The sequence below is a fragment of the Lepeophtheirus salmonis genome, chromosome 4 (assembly GCF_016086655.4).
Source record: "Lepeophtheirus salmonis chromosome 4, UVic_Lsal_1.4, whole genome shotgun sequence".
NCBI classification, from domain to species: domain Eukaryota; kingdom Metazoa; phylum Arthropoda; class Copepoda; order Siphonostomatoida; family Caligidae; genus Lepeophtheirus; species Lepeophtheirus salmonis.
The window spans coordinates 4,496,061-4,515,750 of NC_052134.2; the positions used below are offsets into that span (position 1 = coordinate 4,496,061).

The following is a 19,690-nucleotide window of genomic DNA, read 5'->3' on the forward strand; positions in this document are numbered from 1 at the left end:
TTCGTATATATGTAAAAAAAAAAAACATATAGAAAAACTCCCTAAAAACCATTGATTAACATACATTTTTTGAGTATCTGGAGAGGAAGGAGAGAGAGAGAGAGAGAGAGATTGAAGATAAATCAATGAGACATATTTTTTTTTTTTGTAATGAAATGTTTGTTTTTTCAATATATGTGTATGTATGTAGTAATCACAGATGCTGGACTTAAAAAAAGAACAATAATTAATTATGATAATAATAATAATAATAATAGTTATTAAATGAGTAAATTATGATTTTAAGATGTGGGGGGTGGGTGGGGGTGGGATAGTTCTAAGAAAAAGTATAGGTATTTAATACATAATTAGTCAAATATAATTAATAAATGCTTTTACAAGTAAATGATAATTAATTATCAAGAGAGTACGTATTTTGCTTGTTGCTTGCTGCTTGCTTTAAGATATATGTCATTTGTATGTATGTTGTAAATAGGTATATGTAATATTCAATAATAAATATATATTCAAATTATTTAAAATGGATGAGAGGAGGGGTGGGGGGACGAGGTTTCGTTAAAAGGATAGAAAATAAAAACATCATAATATAATTTATAATAACAACTACAAGATTGAGAAATAAAAAGTTCTTGGTGTTCAACTGAAGACGCGGCGGGGCCTGATCTTCTCTTTATGAGATACGACAATGATGGGGAGGCTTCGCCTCTGGTTTAAAGGGTCTGGAGAGGGGATACTGATGATGATGATACTGATGGTTTTGAAGTAGCAGCTGATTCTGCTGCTGTTGTTGTATTGAGGAGGTGGGGTTGAGGAAAGAAGAGGTGTATCAGGAAGAGGGGGATCCGGAAAGATTGCTTCCAAGTGGATCTGAGAGTAAGCTTTTTCCGTTGTTTCCAGGAGAGCAGGGAAGAGGGGATGACGCCACCCCTGATGAAGAGGAGACTTGAGGATGTGGAGGAGGAATGAGTGGAGGCCGAAAGAAGGGCCCATTTCCAAAGAAGGGATGTGGCATGCCAAAGAAGAGACCCCCAAGTGCTGCAACAGGAGTCTTCCCATCTCCATAGAGACGGGCCATGACTTCGTTTTGAAATCCATTGGTATCTGTGGAAAGGAGTTTGCGATGAAGGTTGTGATTTGCAGAGTGACGATCTCGAGAGCGTTTCGAGGGGAAACTTGCATTACAGCCCTCAATAGTGCATTTGTGTAGGAGTTTGAGATGGACTGAGGTGAAGTGGGTTTTCAGAAGGAAATGGTTATCAAACTCTTCCAAGCATTCCACACAGCGTTTGGGATTCTCCGTGTCCAGAGGGATTTGGTCATCTTCTTCCTCAACGGCGCCACCACTGAGACCCTCATCCATTTCGTCCTCCTCATCCAGAGCCCCACCAACCCTTCGCCCTCCTTTTAGTAAGAGTTTATCATCCGAAAGGACCTTGATAGAGCCTACTTTGGAATTGTTATTATCTTCAGACTCAATTCCCTCACTCACCACCTGCTTTCCCTCTCCACTGCTCTCCTCTTCGGTTTTATTATGAGAGTCTCTAACCTCTGGAGGAGAACTCCTTCCTCCACCATTCGTCGTCGTTGAAGAATTATTATTATTACTGTTTGCATTGTTCCCTGGATTATTACGGTGATCGTCATCATCCGTGTCTCCCAACTCGTCATCATAATCATCCATGGGATTCTCAAATCCTTCATCGTCGTCATCCGAACTAAAGTCCTCATCTCCGTCACCGTCAGAGTTCACCTTAAGTCGAGTAGGATTCTGTGACTTGCGTTTCCGGCCTCCGCCAGTCTGCCCTACATTGCTGTTGCTATTAATATTATTACCCATGTTGTTATTACCCATGTTGTTAAGAGCTAGTGCTCCACCCATGGAGCTCGAGACTGAGGGCGGCGTCTCATGATGGGAGGAAGAGGAGGACTCTTTCATTTCCCCTTCGTTCTCAGAGTCTGAAAGACGCATTCGCTTTACATCTGCGACGTCTTCATCCCCATTTTTAAAGAGTCCAAAGTTAGAGGAGCGTCCTCTATGGGGAGAGTACATAGAGCTCAGTTTCAATTCGTGTAGTCTTTGGAGTTCCATTTGCTGGCGATGAAGGAGCTCTGGTGGAATGAGTCCAGGATTAGCTGCTGCTGCAGCAGCAAATGCTTGTGGATTAAAGCCTGGAGGCATAAGACCCGGTGGTGGGAATCCGGGAGGAGGCGGGGGAGGATGCGGTGCAGATAAATTAGGACCTCCTTTACTGTGTTGGCCAGACGAGGGTGACACTAACGCAGCTGCATGATAGGGTATAATGGAAGGGCCTTGATGTGTCCTTCCATCATGAGGTGATATTTTCCTTCTAAGGTGCGGGGTATGGAGTTTGGGATTAGGATTTGCAGAGTGTCTATTCCGACTTCTCCTTGAGCTGAACATCATGTTGCAGCCTTCAACAGAGCATTTATGCATTTCTCGAAGATGCACAGCACTAAAATGAATCTTGAGAGCTCCTTTGTCACAAAAAGTCTTAAGACAAACATTACATTGAACTCGCTTTTTCCCTGTCTGAGGATTGACATACGAGATCCCAATGTTGTCTCGCATCTTTTTACGTATTTCCTGACTAATGAATCCTATCCCATTCTCCTCATCTCTGACGCTTGAGGGAGAGTTTTTTCCACTCTCTGAGGAGGATCGAGGAGGAAGATTATAACTTGGCGGCTCCTTCTTGGTTTGAAGAGAGGATGCTAGGTTCAGAATATTGTTGCTTCCACCTGCATTACTACTTGCATTGCTGTTTGAATTATCATGGTGGTCCTTGTTAGAATTTGTTCGAGAAAATTCTTGTTGTGCCTACAAAGTAAATTTGGGAATATATGATATAAAAAATGAAATACAATGATATATAAATCTATATTGTCCTTACCTTTGCAATGTTGGTGATCGAATTATGATAACTGGCTAAGGAATGAGACACATTTGGGAGTATGGCGGGAAGTCCTCCTACGGCTGCAAGACCTGCAGCAGCAGCAGCTGCCATGGAAGTAGGAGGAATTCTCATTGAAGAAGGGATTTCAGGTGTTTTCCTATCTTTGTTCCGATAGTCAAAGGGTTGCATACTTTGGAGCTTATTGAGTGGAGACGTAGGGACATTAGGGTTATGCTGAGAATGAAGGGGATGAAGAGGTGAGGGTCCTCCATTGGAGCAGGAAGAGTTTGGAGGAGATGGCCCTTTGGGACTTAGTAAAGACCCTGGAGGAGATCCCATAATCGAAGGTGTTCTTCTACCAGGCGAAGAATGACGAATGGGGGAACTTCGTTCTAGAGGAGATGGGGAGGATCTGAGGGGAGTATTGGGTCCTTGGTGTTGTAACTGATGCTGTTGTTGATGATGATGGTGTTTTTGCTGTTGTGCTAAAGCAGCTGCGGCTGTAGCCAAGGAGTTTCTTTCAATAAGTTTTTTTATTTCTGTTCGAGCTCTATGCTCCTCGTTTGACTTTTCGCTAATTTCCTGAAGGATGAGCTGTTGGGTAATGGGACGTGTTTCTCCAAAGCGTAGGAATTGTTGGAGCACAAGGGGCTCTTCATCTTTGGAGCACATTTGCCAGCGTTCTAGAGGAGCACCTCTAGGATCCTAAGGAAGTGAATAATATAGAAAGATGTGATAAGTGGAAGGTTAAGGAAAAAATATGATTCATATGTTTATATTGAAGGAGAAGCGGATTCATCAGAAAAAAAAAAGAAGAAAGACGGTGAAAAGTGACGAGATAAGCAAAAAAAAAAAAAAAAAAAAAAAAAAAAAAATTTAGTTGCTATATAAAAATACTATATACAGTCAAGATGATAAGGTCTTGAAATGAAATTCAAATCCAATAGGATGATGATATCCAATTTCGCAATAATTATAATGAATACTAATTACTAATTATATCTATCATGAGACTTACAAAATATATAACTAACTCATGAGTGAGTAATAATAATCCCCTTTGAGTCATCATTGTCCCTTACCTTGAGTATATATCCTCTCTGATAGTCATCCATGGTCCAACCATAGCCCTTGAGTATCTGACTCACTTCATCCGTAGACAAAACACTGAAGAGACGATCAAGGAGTATTTTCAGACGAACGGGTATGGCATGTGTTCCATAGAGAACCAGGGAGGCGACATCAAAGACTATATTAGGGCTAACGGCCTCCACAGAGGAGTGGTGAGAATTGTTGGAGTGTGGTGGAAACGGATGAACTCCGCCACCGCTAGAGGGTACATTGCTGCTGCTGTGATTCGGTGAGGAATCTTGGGCAGGAGGGTTGGAAGCTGCACTTTGGGCTGCGGCGGCTGCAGCTGCGTTAGCATGATGGTGCACGGAGGAGTAGAGTTGACCAAGCTTCTCAACGGCTGAAAAATTGTTTCAAAATTAATATAGTGCAAAGACTTTCATTTATACATCCGTTTACTACACATATTTTGTCACTCATGATTGCTGTCCCGTCTATTGGACAAATCATTTAGAACAACAGAGAAGTGGGCACATTGGCACAAAGAGATTCTAGTACTAGAATCAGGTCAATAGGGTGAAATGGACCAGGTTTCATTTACTCCTTATCATGGTTATATATGTGCAAAAAAAATGATTTAAAAAAAACTGTCAATGATTGACCCTGCATTTCAGTCCATGGAGAATGAAAAAAGGTATTTCAGCATTGAAAGACAGTTTATTCCAGGGGCGTCCACAGGATTGCTTTATTTTGTACATAAATTAGCGAATCTTTTTAGGATTAAAATGTTTTCCAAAAAGGAATCATTTTATATTGACATCCAGCCGCTCCTACCCACCCCTTGCAGACGCCCCAGTATTTGTATATAATATTATAAATTAATAATATAGATTTTGAATACAAATTTACAAGTTTATATAGTGTTTATGCAATAGGACACAAGCCTTTTTAAAAAAAAGTGTTTTCTGATGATTGCCTCATGAGTTTTTGACTAACGAGCTCGTTTTTGAAACATATATCAAGTTATTACTCACCCTACCGATTCAAAAATCCCTCACTCAAAGGTTCAATCAAATGTGTCCCTATGGAAGGAATACATTTCTAAAACCGGCAATGACTAGTATTGCCTTCATATTTATTTAATACGTAATAAAATAGGGGAGTTTAAGTTGGGCTCGTTTTTTGTTTTTTGTAGCCTTCGCCATCATTTAGGTCATCATGATGATATAGGCACACACTAACTAAGGCAGTCAGTCTCTTTTTATATAGATATTCTCTGTATAGAGAGTCACGATTTCCTTATCTCACCTAAGAAATCATGACCAAAAAAAAACAAGCAAGAACCAAGTTTAAATGTACACTTATCAAAATTTATTGTAGGCGTGTAGTAAACTTTCTCCTTATCCAAAGAATAATATTACTAATAAAAAAAGAAAAAAATCTTCTCTTTCTTTCTTCCTTTTGTGGGGCTGTCTCCCTCTGTGAGTGGTTGTTGAGCAGTAAAAAATGTCATTGGTGGAGGGTTGACAATATTTTATTTCTTTTTTTCGAGAAAAAAGGGGCGGGATTTAATTGTAAACAGAGAGGAAGGAAGGAAGAGAGGGAGGAAAAGGAAAGAGAGAAAGAAAGAGAGAGAGAGAAAAAAATGTCTCCTTTTTTTGGGTCAGTATTAAATCAATGATAAAACCAAGAGTAAAGGCAAAAAAGAAGAGCGGCGCTCTGCCCAATTCTGCCCTCTTACTAACTTCTCTGAGTGACCCTCCTCTGTGTCTCTTTGTATGTCTTACAAAGACATACAAAGAGACACAGAGTGCCTTATTATTTTTATAAGGAGGATGGTCACAAATCATAAAAACTATGATCAAAATGGAGAAAACCGTTGTTTTTTTTCTTTCTTTTTGAGCTGGGGATCCAATCAAAATGGTTTCCAACTGTGCATTCTGCTGTTGTTGGAAGGAACAACAGAGAGCATCTTTCATGTGATTATTATTATTTCCATCTTTTTTGGTACCCGAGCAGAATGTCTAATGAGCTGTTCTTTTTATATTTTATTCCACTACCTCATCAGCAAAAAAAAAATCCCATAAGTTACAGATGGTTTCAAAATAATACATACCACAGAAGAACAACGTTTGTATAAACGAACATTGAATTCCATCTTTTAAAAAAAGAAGCAGACAATCTCTACTTTGTTGGTAATTACAGGGTACTCCAACGTGGTTTTATTTATTAAAAAAAACAAAACAACAAAAAAAAACCTCTTTATATCTATCTATCAGGGTTCAATTCTATTAAGAAACCGGTTAAACCATCTATTTGACACTGAATATGTAGAAATATTGGGTCGGGTAAATCTTAAAAACGCCAAATCATTATCAAAGTTCAATTCAATGTATAGAAAACCCCCTAAACGATCTATTTAATAATTAGAGCTATTGGGTCAAAGACCCAACATGATTTGAATGGTCTAATCATTATGAGGGTTTAATTCAATTAGAAAACCGGTTAAATGATCTATTTGGCAATGGGTTTCAATCTATACGAAAATCGGTAAGAGCTTCTATTTGACGATGAAAAAGCAAAAGTGTTGTGATTACTTGGGGCCAAAACAGATCAGATGCCAAGGATACATTTGATTAGAAATCCAGGGATTAAAGGATATATTTGACAATGAAAAATAGGAGGTCTATTTTATGTACATTATTTGTGAGTAGAAAATACCAAAGATTTAAAATGGCCGGATCATTTTCATTACTTATGAGCAGAAAATACGAATTACTTTAATTTAATAAATCATTTGAAGGGGTTCAAATCAATTTCGAAGCCGGTTAAACTATCAATGTGTGTAGGTTTTAAAAATTATTTGATGCCGGACAAGACTAATGGCGAAATGCTTAAAATGGCCAAATGATTATCAGGATTCAAAGCAATTAAAGAATCACTTAGATCATCAATTTGACCATGGTTTTTGGTTTCATTATTGGGGTGGCTAGAAAAAACAAAAGTCTTAGAAACCCCAAATCTTTATGAGGGATCCATTCTAATAGAACCCTCGTTAAATGATGTATTGAGGAATATGAGGGTTTTTTTTTCGTTCATTACTTGTAGTTAGAAAAGACAAAATGTTTAAATAAAATGGCCAAATCATTATTTTTCGGTGAGAGGAAAAATTTGTTCTTTTTTTGTGATATTTTTTAGGTGAGCTTCACACATTGCTTTCTCCTCGACATGTCTTGTATTTTGGGGCGTTATTCTCTCTCTCTTCCTCCCGCACTTTGATGGCCTTATTTTTGGGCCTTTTTATTGGTGGGAGGAAGGAGGCAAGAATGATAAATGTGAAAAAAAAAAAAGATTGACTTACATCGATTTCCGCTCTCAGAGTTTTGGAGTCTGGGTAAATTGAAAAGAGCCTTTTGCAATAGTTCCATATCCATTGGGGTTGTTATCATCCAGGCTCGGAATTATTAGATTGTAGAGAGAGTTGTTTAATCAACCAGGTAACGAACGAACGAAAAACCAGCTATAAAATGCTTAGTTCGATAAAAGTGTGGATATTGATTGATGTATTAGATGTGGCTATGAAGAATGATTTGTCTCTTGAGTAACACAGAGAGAAATCGGAAGGAATCACTAAATCCGTGAACCCACCACATTCCAGATGAGTAGATTAGGTGAAAATGAAGTATCAATACAAAGTAGATCAGAGGTGAATCCGTGTGTGATTAAAAGTATCAAATCCCTGAGTGTCGTGTCATGGAGAGTTGCTTCAACGTTTTCTTTAATACTCTAATTTCCTTTAAAAATTTGTCAAAGTTGAAAAAGACGAACACCAAAAAAGAGGATCACCACTATATTAATAATTATGTTATGAGAAGGCTTAGAAACAACTCTAAACTAATAATAAGAACTCGTGTGTCCAACCAAAGCTACGCATTGACACTGTTTGTCCTCGCGGCTTCCCAACTTTTTTTTTCTCCGTCTCCGTCGTCGTCATTTTGGCGTTTTATTATTATACAACTTGAATGTAAAAAGAAAAAAAATTGTCCCCCTTTGCGTGCACGCGCCCCGCTTTTCCGCACGCCCGATCTTTTTTTCTCTCTCCCTTCCTTTCTTTCTTTAAGTCCACCGCAGAGACAAATTTCCCTCTCTCATATAATATTTATTTACGCGACATTTTTTTGTCGCTTCGTCAAATCGTTTTTTTCCCTATATATTTTGTCAACATAATAATAACAAGAAGGAGGAGGGATCAAAGAAACACACAATGCCACTACACTGGCACACTACGAGCAAACGACAGAAAGAAATATATTTTTTTTTCATTTTCTTCTTCTTTTCGTTATTGTTGTTATATATGGAAGGCGCTAATAGGCCAATAAAACGGCTTATATTGAATTAAAAAGACATTTTTTTGTCATTCGAGTGTCTCATTGTCAGAGAGGGGGTGGGGGAAGACTCTACGGAGACATTAGGCCCTCATAGTATTATAAGTAAGTACATATTTAGTTACAGATTTAACTATTAAATTACGACAACATCTTCTGAAATATGAAGATGTTAGGGGTAAAGGACAACTTTTGAGGGAGTCCCATTGTCAAAGAAGGCAAAGACTCTACAGAGCATGTCTTAGGCCAGCATCACATCATTATTATTGTAAATAGATACAGTCCAATCCGGATAAAAGAAACTACTGTTTTTTCCCCGTACAATAAGTAGATTTTATCTGGATTATCCAAGGTGAATAAAATTATAAAGTATAATATTGATATCTGACAAAAAATTGCTTGTAAGTAAATAGTTCCATTTGACTGTCAAGTTTAAACATCCCCTTAAGTTCACATGAATATAGGACAATTTTTTCTCATAACCGGTTCATATATTTCAAAAAAGACTCTACGCAGCCATCCAGTCCTCTCAAAATGTAACTATCTAGACCCTCATCACTTACTGAAGATATACACAATATATTTGAATTAAAACATCAATTCCTGACCTGTTTCAAGTCCTAAATCCACAGGCTATGTATATGGTATAATAATAATGACCCTTGTAGGGGCTTTTTTTTTCCATTTTGTGACGTGAAGATATACCTTGACTTGTGTCACGCGTGCTAAATTTACTCTACAGGGATTTGACCACTTTTTCACTGCATACATTAACAGATATGTACTCATACACCATGGGGCAAATGATTTTCTATCCTCTTTTGTTTATGACTATTGTCTCTTTGTGTTGTCAACGACTACTGACAAAAAAAAAGAAAAAAAAAGATAAAAAATTAAAAGAATATAACGATTATTGGATAAAAAAATTCAAAAATTAACATTTTTATGGACAAAATTTCAAAAATTAGGAAAAAATTACTTTTTTTTGCACAAAAAAAAAATCATAGCTATTCACAAAAAAGTTTGAAAATTAATATTTTGGGGAAAAATTTCAAAAGATTTCAAAAATTAAATTTTAAATATAAAATAAAAAAAAAAAAAAAACTTAATTATTAAACTTTTTGGAAGAAAAATGAAAAATTAAGGTAAATTTCTAATATAACATTTTTTTAGTAAAAATCAGAAATCCCTTAATTTGGGGGCTACATCCCCTCCAGCCCACTCCCTGCAGACTCCCCTAAGACGGGTCATATTATCAGAACATAAATGATGATTTTGTACGATTGGATCCTCTTTTGTTTATATATATCATTTCCTTGTGTTGTGAACAAATACTGACCAAAAAAAAAAAAAAAAAAAAGAGACGGGTCATCACTCATATCCTATTTAATTATTTGTCAAAACATTTTGTACAAAATCAATCAATTGTACAAAGTCCTTTCCTCTCTTCCTTCTTCCATTAATGTACCTATGTATATCCACCTATGTACAATGTCGGCTAAAAAGGATGATGAGAAAAGAGCCGAAATTGTGTTTTGTTTTTTTTGATGTTTTTTTATTTATTATTTTTGTTTTCTGTCCACGTCGTCATTAACAAACTAACCACAGTCAAATAATTGAATAATTACCCAACGAACGAACGAACTACCATTAGGGAAAAGGAGAGGGGGGAGACACAGAGAGACTTCCTCCGAAAACTGTAGTTTGAAGAATGAGAAAAATCAAATTGGTTCGAATCACAAGGATTTTGATTTTTCGTCTCTTTCGGTTTAGGAAGAAGGTTGACATTAGTTTTGTGTGAGTCCTCATTTATTCGGTCTAATCATATCCTATGAGCAGTCAATAAGACCAAGGGTGTTCCCAAAGGTAGGCCTCAGGGGCTGAATCCCCCCTAAAATATCTAAATAAAAAAAAAAACACATTTTTTTTTCTCCAAAAAATTTAATATTTTATGAATATTTATCGAATTTGGAAAAAAATTTCATTTTTTGGAAATAACTTAAGATTTTCGGAAATTTTTTTCCAAAATTTTAATATTTGAGATTTTTTTTTTTCAAAATTTTTGTAAACAGCTGTTGATTTTTGATATTTTTTTGCCAAAAAATTCAATAACTTCCCCCAAAAATATATTTTAACCTGTAGACCGTCATTACTTCAACTGATTCGAACAAAAAGAAATATGTAAAATGGACTGACGTCATGAAGGGACAAACTTTAAAAGCTGAGGACTGACATGCAGGATTGAGCTGCACTGCACCAAAACTGTCAAGAAGATAGTCTTCAGTCATAAATAGGGACCAACATATCACTAGTTGACATCCCTTTGATACAACATTTATCGTTGTAATATTGATGTGATTATTTCAAGACCGTTCTTAGCATCACAAGTAGAGATGTTCATCTAATAAAGAATATTCGAAAATTGAGTCAATATTTCAAATAATTTCTACAAAATCTTCTTTTTTTTCTCTATAAAAAATGGTTTTTAAAAACCATAAGTCATTCAACCACGTCACTTTAACAATAAAAAAGGTTTCACTTATCATTTCTGTAAGAAAATTTGAAGTGATTTGTAAATAGTGATCGACCCAAGTTGAAAATTGATATTCGTTTTAATTGCTATAACCATAATTATTAAATATTAGATTTAAATTTTTCATACAAAAAGGTTTTTATTACAATACCATGATCAAAGAACTCTGTAACTAATAAAAAACCTTAATTATTCTTGCCAGAGTCTTGATTTCGTCTACAAAGGTTATTGATAAAGAAAGTGGATTTTATCACAATATAATTATATTATTTAGGATATATAACTGCGTAGAGTCACATCCAAAAGTAGAAAAAAAAAAAAAAAAAAAAAAAGTTTAAATGGAAGTCTGGAAGTAGTTTCCATTGGGCCTTGGATAAAGTGAGTGATCTACATCCCAAAACTGAGCCTAGACTCCCAACAATTTTTGATAGTAGTATTTTTCAACCCTATTATTGAAGAAACGTCGTCCATAGTCCCTCCAAACAGACGAGAAGTACTTTTTGGAGTGACAATGGACGACAATAAGAATCCCTCATTATCCACCTGATGGTTCTTTGACAAGTCTTTAGTCTTCATCACAATACTACGTAAGGCTATGAATATTAGCCATGAGACTATTTATAGTGTGACAAAAATTAGTATTAACAATATAGATATATATAACTGCGTAGAGTCTATTATTTAGTTATTTATATGATCGTGTGTTTCTTCAGAGGTACTCCATACTTTGCCTTTCTTTACTCTTTCTTATATGTGTGTAGTTAAAGAAGAAATAGAATGAAAATAAGTCACTCACGCCACACACACAGAAAAAGGCCATAAAAAGAGACAAAGACTAATTTATGTACATACATAGATAGATAGATAAATATATATACCCTGCTACGAGTTGGAATGATGATCAAACAACTATATATTACACACCTCATTTATGACCCATGCTGCAAGCATGCAAATATTACCCAATAGATGTACATTGATACTTGTTTTGAGACTCGTTCCACGATCAAATTTTTCTTTTCAGTTCGGCTTTAAGCTCAAATGGGGGCTTAGAATTGAGACTTGTCTCTATATTCAGGAGCGTTTGCAGGAGGTGGGTACCAGTCTCCGAGCAAATATATGAATTTTTGATTTGTCATTACCCCAAAAATGACCGCTTTTTGGAAAACATTTCAAATTACGAGATGGATAAGATTTTCTTTTTTGTAAAATTTTCTTTTTTAAGTGACCTCTGAGAGATTATGAAGACTCATGGCTCAACTTGACCTCACTATCAAATGTTTCAGACTTAACTTATACTCGATTCCTATGACTCGAGGCTCAACTTGGACTTGAAAGCTAGTTCATATTGAACTTAAGGAAAGTATTAACACTATGAAAATGGGCTCAAATAAATCAGAGGACTCCAACTAGACTCGATTAAAAGGTTCAAGGAATTGGGTTTGACTTGTGAGGAAAGACTTGATTGTAGATTTGAACAGCAGTAGAAGGACTTTTGCACACCTCTGGTCGTAATTGAATTGGGCCGGTTTGAAGCCATGTATCAAGATTGAAATCAAAGTCCAAAGTTTAAACCGTAGAGACAGATCAATGTCAATTTTTATATTTTGTAGACCGAATTTTACTACAATGTCGGTACTGGCCGAAAAAAAAAAATGCCAGTCAGAGACTGGTCAAGGAATTTGTGACGGAAGCCGGACACACACACCGATTACCTCAATAATATGTCCCTTTGAAGGTCTATATATAGATACAATATATGTGTTGATACCTTGATACGAAGAATCCATCCAAGTAACAGTTTCGGGGTTTCTTGATAATTATGGCTTTGGGGTGAATTTAAATGACTTCTTCGGTCTTTCTATTTCTTTTCTATGCATTTAAAATGACTTTAAATGTGAGTTTTGTTAATTTGGGAGAAGTAGGGAGCGAGGGAACGAGCAAGCAAGTGAGTCTGCGAGGGGACCACATAAAGTAATAAAATATAAGATAATAAAACGACACAAAATGAGACAGAGAGACCTTCATGGAAGAATGGTTGTTGAATGGATGGTCAGTACTTACCTACTCACCTTTGTGACTTGTCAACACACTCTTGGTCGGTCAAATACGTTTTATTTTGTGTGTGTTTTTTTTTTTTGCAATAATTAGCTTTTTATTTTCGTCGTCTTCAAGGTTAGCCACAATAATAAGAAAAAAAGGTGGACACAAAAGAATCTCCTAATTATAATTGTCCTCTTTACAGACTATGACCTTGACATCATCAGCAAAACCCCTTAGTTGTTAATGATATTAGTCTTCAAAGGAGCTGGAAAAAATCTCATTGGGAAATAATTATTGATTTGATGCCGTTTTTTTAAATGGAAAAGTTAAAAGTACTTTTTGTTTTGGATTAGTGTACATTCAAAACTGTACTATAATAAGTTGGTATTAAAGCCACTACATACAGCATCATTAAGTCATCATACATGTATATATGTATGCATACATATTTAATTTCCAAAAAAAAACAAGATTGAAAATTATATTTTATTTCAAAAATCCCATTTTTGGGACTTTAAACAAGAAATCGCTTCTGTAAGTCCATGTACATTGCCTTTCACGACATTTTTGTCGTATATTTTTAGTCGAAAAAGTATCGAAAAGTTTTGAAATACTGATTCTAGTTTGGGTATCAAAATCGACTGTACACGTTGCAATCAACTCCCAAATAGTGTTCCTACAATACTAATATTTGTTTACTTTTTCGAATAATTATATCAAACAAAAATGTCATCAAGGGCAAATTCAATGTGTTTGCTGGGGAATACGCCGAATTTTTGTTCGGATGAGGGCTAGCTCATAAATTTTTGGGCTTCTTTATATAAAAGAATATTTGCATATTTGCTTTGTATAAAACACAATTTTGTTTGGGTGGCTAAGAAATTTGAGAGATACTTCATTTCTATTTTAGTAAGGACATATCAATTGATGAAAATACAACCATTATATTAATTCAGTGTTGCCTATTATTAAAATAGCAAGTGTAATAAGACGTCATTAAATTAGCTGATATAAGGCTTACTAATTGTTACTAGTACAATTTTTTTTATGGTGTGTACAAGTGTTAAATTGTTTCAAACATATTTGGATATTATATACTTGAAATTAAAATTTAGTAATTGAATTATCTGCAGAATACTTCTCAATTAGTAATTTTCGTTTGAAAAGTAAAAAGTATTTCCTTTTAATAAATATTGACCATTTAATGGGACTTCAAAATAATTACCAGGGATCCATATTTGTTAGAGATGTATCGGTCCAAAAACTTTGACGCCCTCTACTGAATTTTAGGAATGCGTCTCCAAATCCGATGTAAAAGATGTTCCAATCATGGAATTCTCTTTTCTTTGGAGAATCATGAATGAGTTTGAAAGATCTCATTCTATGAAGGAATTTGTGAGTTGGTCGCTTCTAGAGTAACGTGTAGCAACGGATTCGTTCCGTGAACGGAGATATTAGGTCTGAGTAGATCACATATTATTACAGTTTCTACTAAATATTTATATTTATGTATGTTTAGAGAAATTGTAAGCCTTTAGATCCTTTGCATCATCTAAATCTGTATCTCAAAAAAGTTATGCAACAAAAAAAAATACCTTTTAAGCTGAAATTTTTTTTCAAAGAAAATTTCATCTAATGAAATATTCTTTGAAAAAAAACAACTAATTCTACCTATAAAATGACCTTTTTTTCAAAAAAGAAAGGGTTACTCTAGTCCCTTATTCCCTATGACCTTACTTTGCCAGCTTGACAAGTTGATTTCTTCCTCCGTAATTAGAGATAGGATGGGTCTCGGAACCGGATTCAAAGTACTTAGGTACTATATAAGTAAACTTGTATTATTCGAAAAGATCTGAGATCCGAATCGGCCTTGGGCACTCGAACATTTACGGATCTTGAAAAAGATCCAAGGGATTTTCCAGATCTTAAAAAGCATATATTATTGCTTAATACTTAATCGACATCTACTTAAAAAGTGGCATCAAATCCTGGTTATTTTATACGGCGTTACATCAATAACACCAAAATTTACAATATATATTTGATTGTCAGCTATCGATGTTTTTTCTTCTTTTCCACTAATAAGTGATCTTAATATTTATTGGTTGGATTCGAATTAACTCTTATTCACCTGTGAAGGATTATCAACTTTTATTAAATAATCATTCCATAGGTGGAGCCTATTTTATTATGGTCTGGACTGTGGATAAAATCCTGTATAATTGTGGACAAGTATCTGCTTAATTTTGGTTTCAGATCTGGATTCAAAAGTTGGGGTACCCAAAATGTACTTAATCATTTATTTTGAAAGATCCAACCCAACCCGCATCCGCGAATATGTAAATCCGTCCTATCCTCATCTTCGAGGAAGATAAACGTGGTTTTATGCCTGATCTTCCACTCACAATTGAATATAAACGATATTCCATTTTTTTTCCAGATAATTTGACATTTGTAATTGCAACTTGTGAAAACATAAGTCATAATAACTTGTAATTTGAAATCTATTTAATGTTGTCTCTTGCTGCCGCGCTTGTCTTGGTAATAATGATAGTTATAAATATATATGTGTACACTATAATTAGGGGGAAAAAACAGACTAAGGCACCACCTATTTATCATCCAAAATAAACAAATTCATTTAGTTGTGAGACAAATGAAAACAAAAAAGTCTATGTATAATGATATCTATTATAAAAACTTGTCAAAACAAATGTCTTATTAGAGGGGACGGAGAGCAGTTAACATATATGTATATGTTCTGAAAAATTGAAATAAAGTTTGACAGTAACCTATGCCTCTAGTTTTATTGTTTTATGATGTCATTTTTAGATTGCAGATCTTGTAATTCAATGTTAAAAAACGCAAAAATAATTGATTTATAAATTAAATATGCAAATAAAGCATTATTGGTTATTTTGCATGAATACATTTTGATAGACATTTTTCTAAACAATAAAGAATATTAATAAAGTTATTTTATAAAAACACCAAAAAGAGGGATAAAGATCGGAAATTTTACGATAAGCGCATATCTATTTTTACATTTTCAAAAATACGAAATTAAACTTTCCTTCCGTTACTTTTGTTCCATAGAGTAATTTTAGGAAATAACTTTATAAAATACTTTTTATAGATTATACAAACGTCTATCAAAAATATCTAATGCAAAATAAAGAATAATGCTTGTGGACTAAATGAATAATTTGGGCCTCTTTTCAAAGTTAAACCATGATGTGTCAACCTTCAGTAAAGATGGGCTTGATTCACTTTTTCTCGTATCTGGGTCTATTTGGTTCTTTAGATGTAAATATTTAAGCAAGTTTTGGATAATCAAACTTTCATATCCAGATTGAAACCAAATTTTGACCTGTCTCGAATTTTATGAGCATTTACGGACAGTTAGGCCCTAAATAAAGTAGAATTAAGTTTACATTTTTACTTCCTTCTGATGCAGAAACAATCAATACCTATATTGTTATATTAATAGAGCATAACTATTAGCTATAATTAGAATTATTGTTATAATATCATTGGAATAACCACGCAATGTAACTGTTTATAGCTCCTAGGAATAATTGAGATTAATAGAGATGTAACGTTTGAAATATATAATTGACCTGTTTTACTAGGATTAAATATGAAGGAATACAATAAGCTTTTTAAGATCTAGAACATCTTTTTTAAGATCCCTTAAAGTTCAAGTAATCAAAACCCGTTCAAATCTCGAATAACACAAATTTAACTGTACTATAATCAAAGTCTACGGATCCGAATCAAAGACCCATCTTATCTGTATTAAGCAAGAATAAAGGCGTTTTAAGATCCAGAAAATTCCTTATTATTATTTTTTTTTTTTCAGATCTGGAAAATATCAATGAAGCGTTTCGGGTCTTGAATCTTTTCAGATACTATAAGGTTATTTATACCGTACTTGGCTACTTTGGATCTGGTTGCAAGAACCGTCCTATTTTTATTAAGTATTAATATAGGCTGTTTAAGATGTTGTGATTATCCAAGCCAGTTTAGGTCTCAGTTCTTTTTGGATACTAAAAATTTACCTTATACCGTATCTGATTACTTCGGATACGGATCCTGGACCAGTCGTATCTTTAGTAAGAAGTATTATAGTGTTTTCATAGATCTAGAAAATCCCTCGGATATTTTTTAATATCTGTAAAAGAAAAACTACAAGTCTTGACGTCATAAACTGATTGGGTAGTGGCCACCGATCCGAATCTTCCCAGGGCTTTTAGGGTGAAGGCCATCATCAGTAAAGTGCAGGTTTATGATATATTCTTGCCGATGTAACAAGAAGTCTATACCAACAAATTTGGAAGGTGTAATAGAGAAAGAACTCGACGTTTTAGCTAATTTTTCTGACAATGGTCGTTAATTGAGACTTTTGGCTACTTGTATGGAAGAAAAAAAATAAAAATGAAAGAAGCTGTTGAAGGCTAGGAGGTTAACTGCCTTCTTGATTGCAGGGGTGAGGGCCTTCCATTGCACTATTCAGTGGACTTGACCTCCTCCATTATCCCAAATGTGGATAACCGGATAGCATTATTTCTGGTAGTGGGGATCTGCGTGCGCGCTAATCCCCTCCAAAAAACAAACAAACTTTTAAAATTGTTTTTTGCTTAACTCATATCAGTTATGTATAAGGAGTCTTGCAATGATTGTTTGTCAGAATTGTAAATAAAGGTATGCCTATTGGGCTTTAAAAAAAAGATGACATAGTAGGTCCATGGAATGTTACATATGTAGGTTATTTTCGGCTAAAGTGGGAAAACTAACCGGCCTAATACATGTCTAGATAACTCACACTTTGAAACTGCTAACTAGGTATATATTTTCTAATTTTTGGGTTCTTTTTTTGTTTATCATCCCTGGCATCGTCATTATTTTCATCATTGGGTGTGGCGAGATATTCTTTTTTTTTGTGTATGTGTGCCTTATCATTCCCCCCCCCCTCTATCTATGTGTATTTGAAAAATGTGAATCTGAGAGCTAGCTAGCCTTAGGCTCTCCAGAGTTGTTTGAAGGAGCATATATATACAACATACTTGTAAGCGCAAAAGCAAGAATGTGTTCGCCCTGAAGGAAGGAAAATTGAAAGGGTGAAACGATGTTACATTCCATGATCATTCCATGGTTTATGGAGAATGATAATCATAATAATAATTCAATTGGGACAAGGTCCTTGAACGACTGAAATGATTTATGTATAGCATCGATCCTCAGTTCCAGACATGTCTTTAAAAAAAGAACAAAACAAAAGTATTTATCAGGCATATTTTGTAGTAATCATTTATGCACAACTATGTAGAAATGTTGCTCCGTGTACTGGTACCTTAGGGGTACGGCGATACTGACATATGTATTTAAAACTTTATTGTGCCAAATTTGTATTAGAACCGAAGGTCATATGCTATTGCAACATTTATGGCAGTATTAAGCCTCTAATTTCAAATGTGCCCGCAAAAGGGTATAAAAGATCATGTATTTTACTTTATGAAAAAAAAGTGTATTTAAAAAAAAATCTATCTAAAAAGTTAATTGATTAAAATCTGAAAAGAGGATTTTCTAGTAAATATATTTTGTTATAAAATGATCTATCTCAAAAAAGACAACACATTTTATTTTCTAAAAATAAAGACAATTTAAAATTAAATTCCTCACCATTTATTACCAGTAATCCGTTGTTGCATCCAGCCCCTTAGTAAGTGAAGGCCGTACCAGCTTGAAGTGTCATTACGTCAAAAAAATATTACCCTATCGTTGACATAATCGCTCAAATTTATGAGCCACTCCTCTCTCCCTCACGCATCCTAAAAAATCCTGCTAATGTCCATACAAATGCATGTTAATTTCCCTTTAGGATATGTTTTTTTTTTCAGTTGAAAAAATATACTTAAGTACCAAAAAACCACTACAAAAATATTGTTATCGTAACATCACTAATATATTGTTTTAATTATGATGTATAATTAAGTTAAGAGCAGTGTTGAGGCTTGATCTGAGACTGATTTCCTCTGATACAGTCTAAAGTGATTGCCTTTATAGAGATTGTGGCAAATGGGTTTTGGAAAATGTTAGGAGTAAAACTTATATAAATGTGACTCTTTGTATAGCTTCGTATAATGTCATCAAAGCAGTATCTGCATTTTTTCAAATCCCAATTGACATCATTAATTGCAATATATGTGGTTCATACGGAAGGTTCAGCACGTCAAACAATCAATCCAGACCGATTTTGCTCGTGGAGTTAGTCTAAAGACATATACAAAAAAAGTAACTGAGTAAAATAAAAACTATTTTTAACTGTTTAAATATAGATAAATATATCAGTTGTTTATGGTAATGGGATATTTTATAGACATTATATTCTCGTTTTCTTTTCATCCCTTTTGGTTCGTTAACATACGGACCACCGACTAATTGGTCTTTTTTCAATGGTCCAATTTCAATGTTTGAATTTGGAGAAAAAGAGAGGATACCTTAATATAATTGTAATCCATGGCAGAAGGTACAGTTTAAGGGAATAAACTGATGAGGAAATCAATTCTAGACCCAACTTTTTCCACATGTACATAGATTTAAAAAAATCAAAATTGCATTTCTTTAAATTGAAATGTATGACCCCCTTACAAACATTACGTTCCGTGTTTTAATACCTACCATTTTTTTTATTTTTGAGTATGTATCTCTTCGATGGGTAATTTTACACACATAAAACTATT

The 19,690-nt window shown here is 34.6% G+C and overlaps 1 protein-coding gene across 1 annotated transcript; it reads right to left on the minus strand.

Annotated features, from left to right (window-relative positions):
* Positions 1-135: 135 nt before the first annotated feature.
* Positions 136-7,927, minus strand: LOC121116423 (uncharacterized). The gene is made up of 4 exons (XM_040710675.2): positions 7,348-7,927; positions 3,998-4,386; positions 2,913-3,620; positions 136-2,839 (listed from the first exon to the last, which is right to left on the minus strand). The coding sequence occupies exons 1-4, from the start codon at positions 7,433-7,435 to the stop codon at positions 827-829; spliced, it is 3,198 nt and encodes a 1,065-aa protein (XP_040566609.1). The 5' UTR covers positions 7,436-7,927; the 3' UTR covers positions 136-826.
* Positions 7,928-19,690: the final 11,763 nt, after the last annotated feature.

Coding starts and splice junctions, on each gene's coding strand:
- LOC121116423 (XM_040710675.2), bottom strand. CDS start 7,435: ATGATAACAACCCCAATGGATATGGAACTATTGCAAAAGGCTCTTTTC. Junction 4,387..7,347: donor CTCTGAGAGCGGAAATCGAT/GTAAGTCAATCT, acceptor ACAATTTTTCAG/CCGTTGAGAAGCTTGGTCAA. Junction 2,840..2,912: donor CGATCACCAACATTGCAAAG/GTAAGGACAATA, acceptor TTTACTTTGTAG/GCACAACAAGAATTTTCTCG.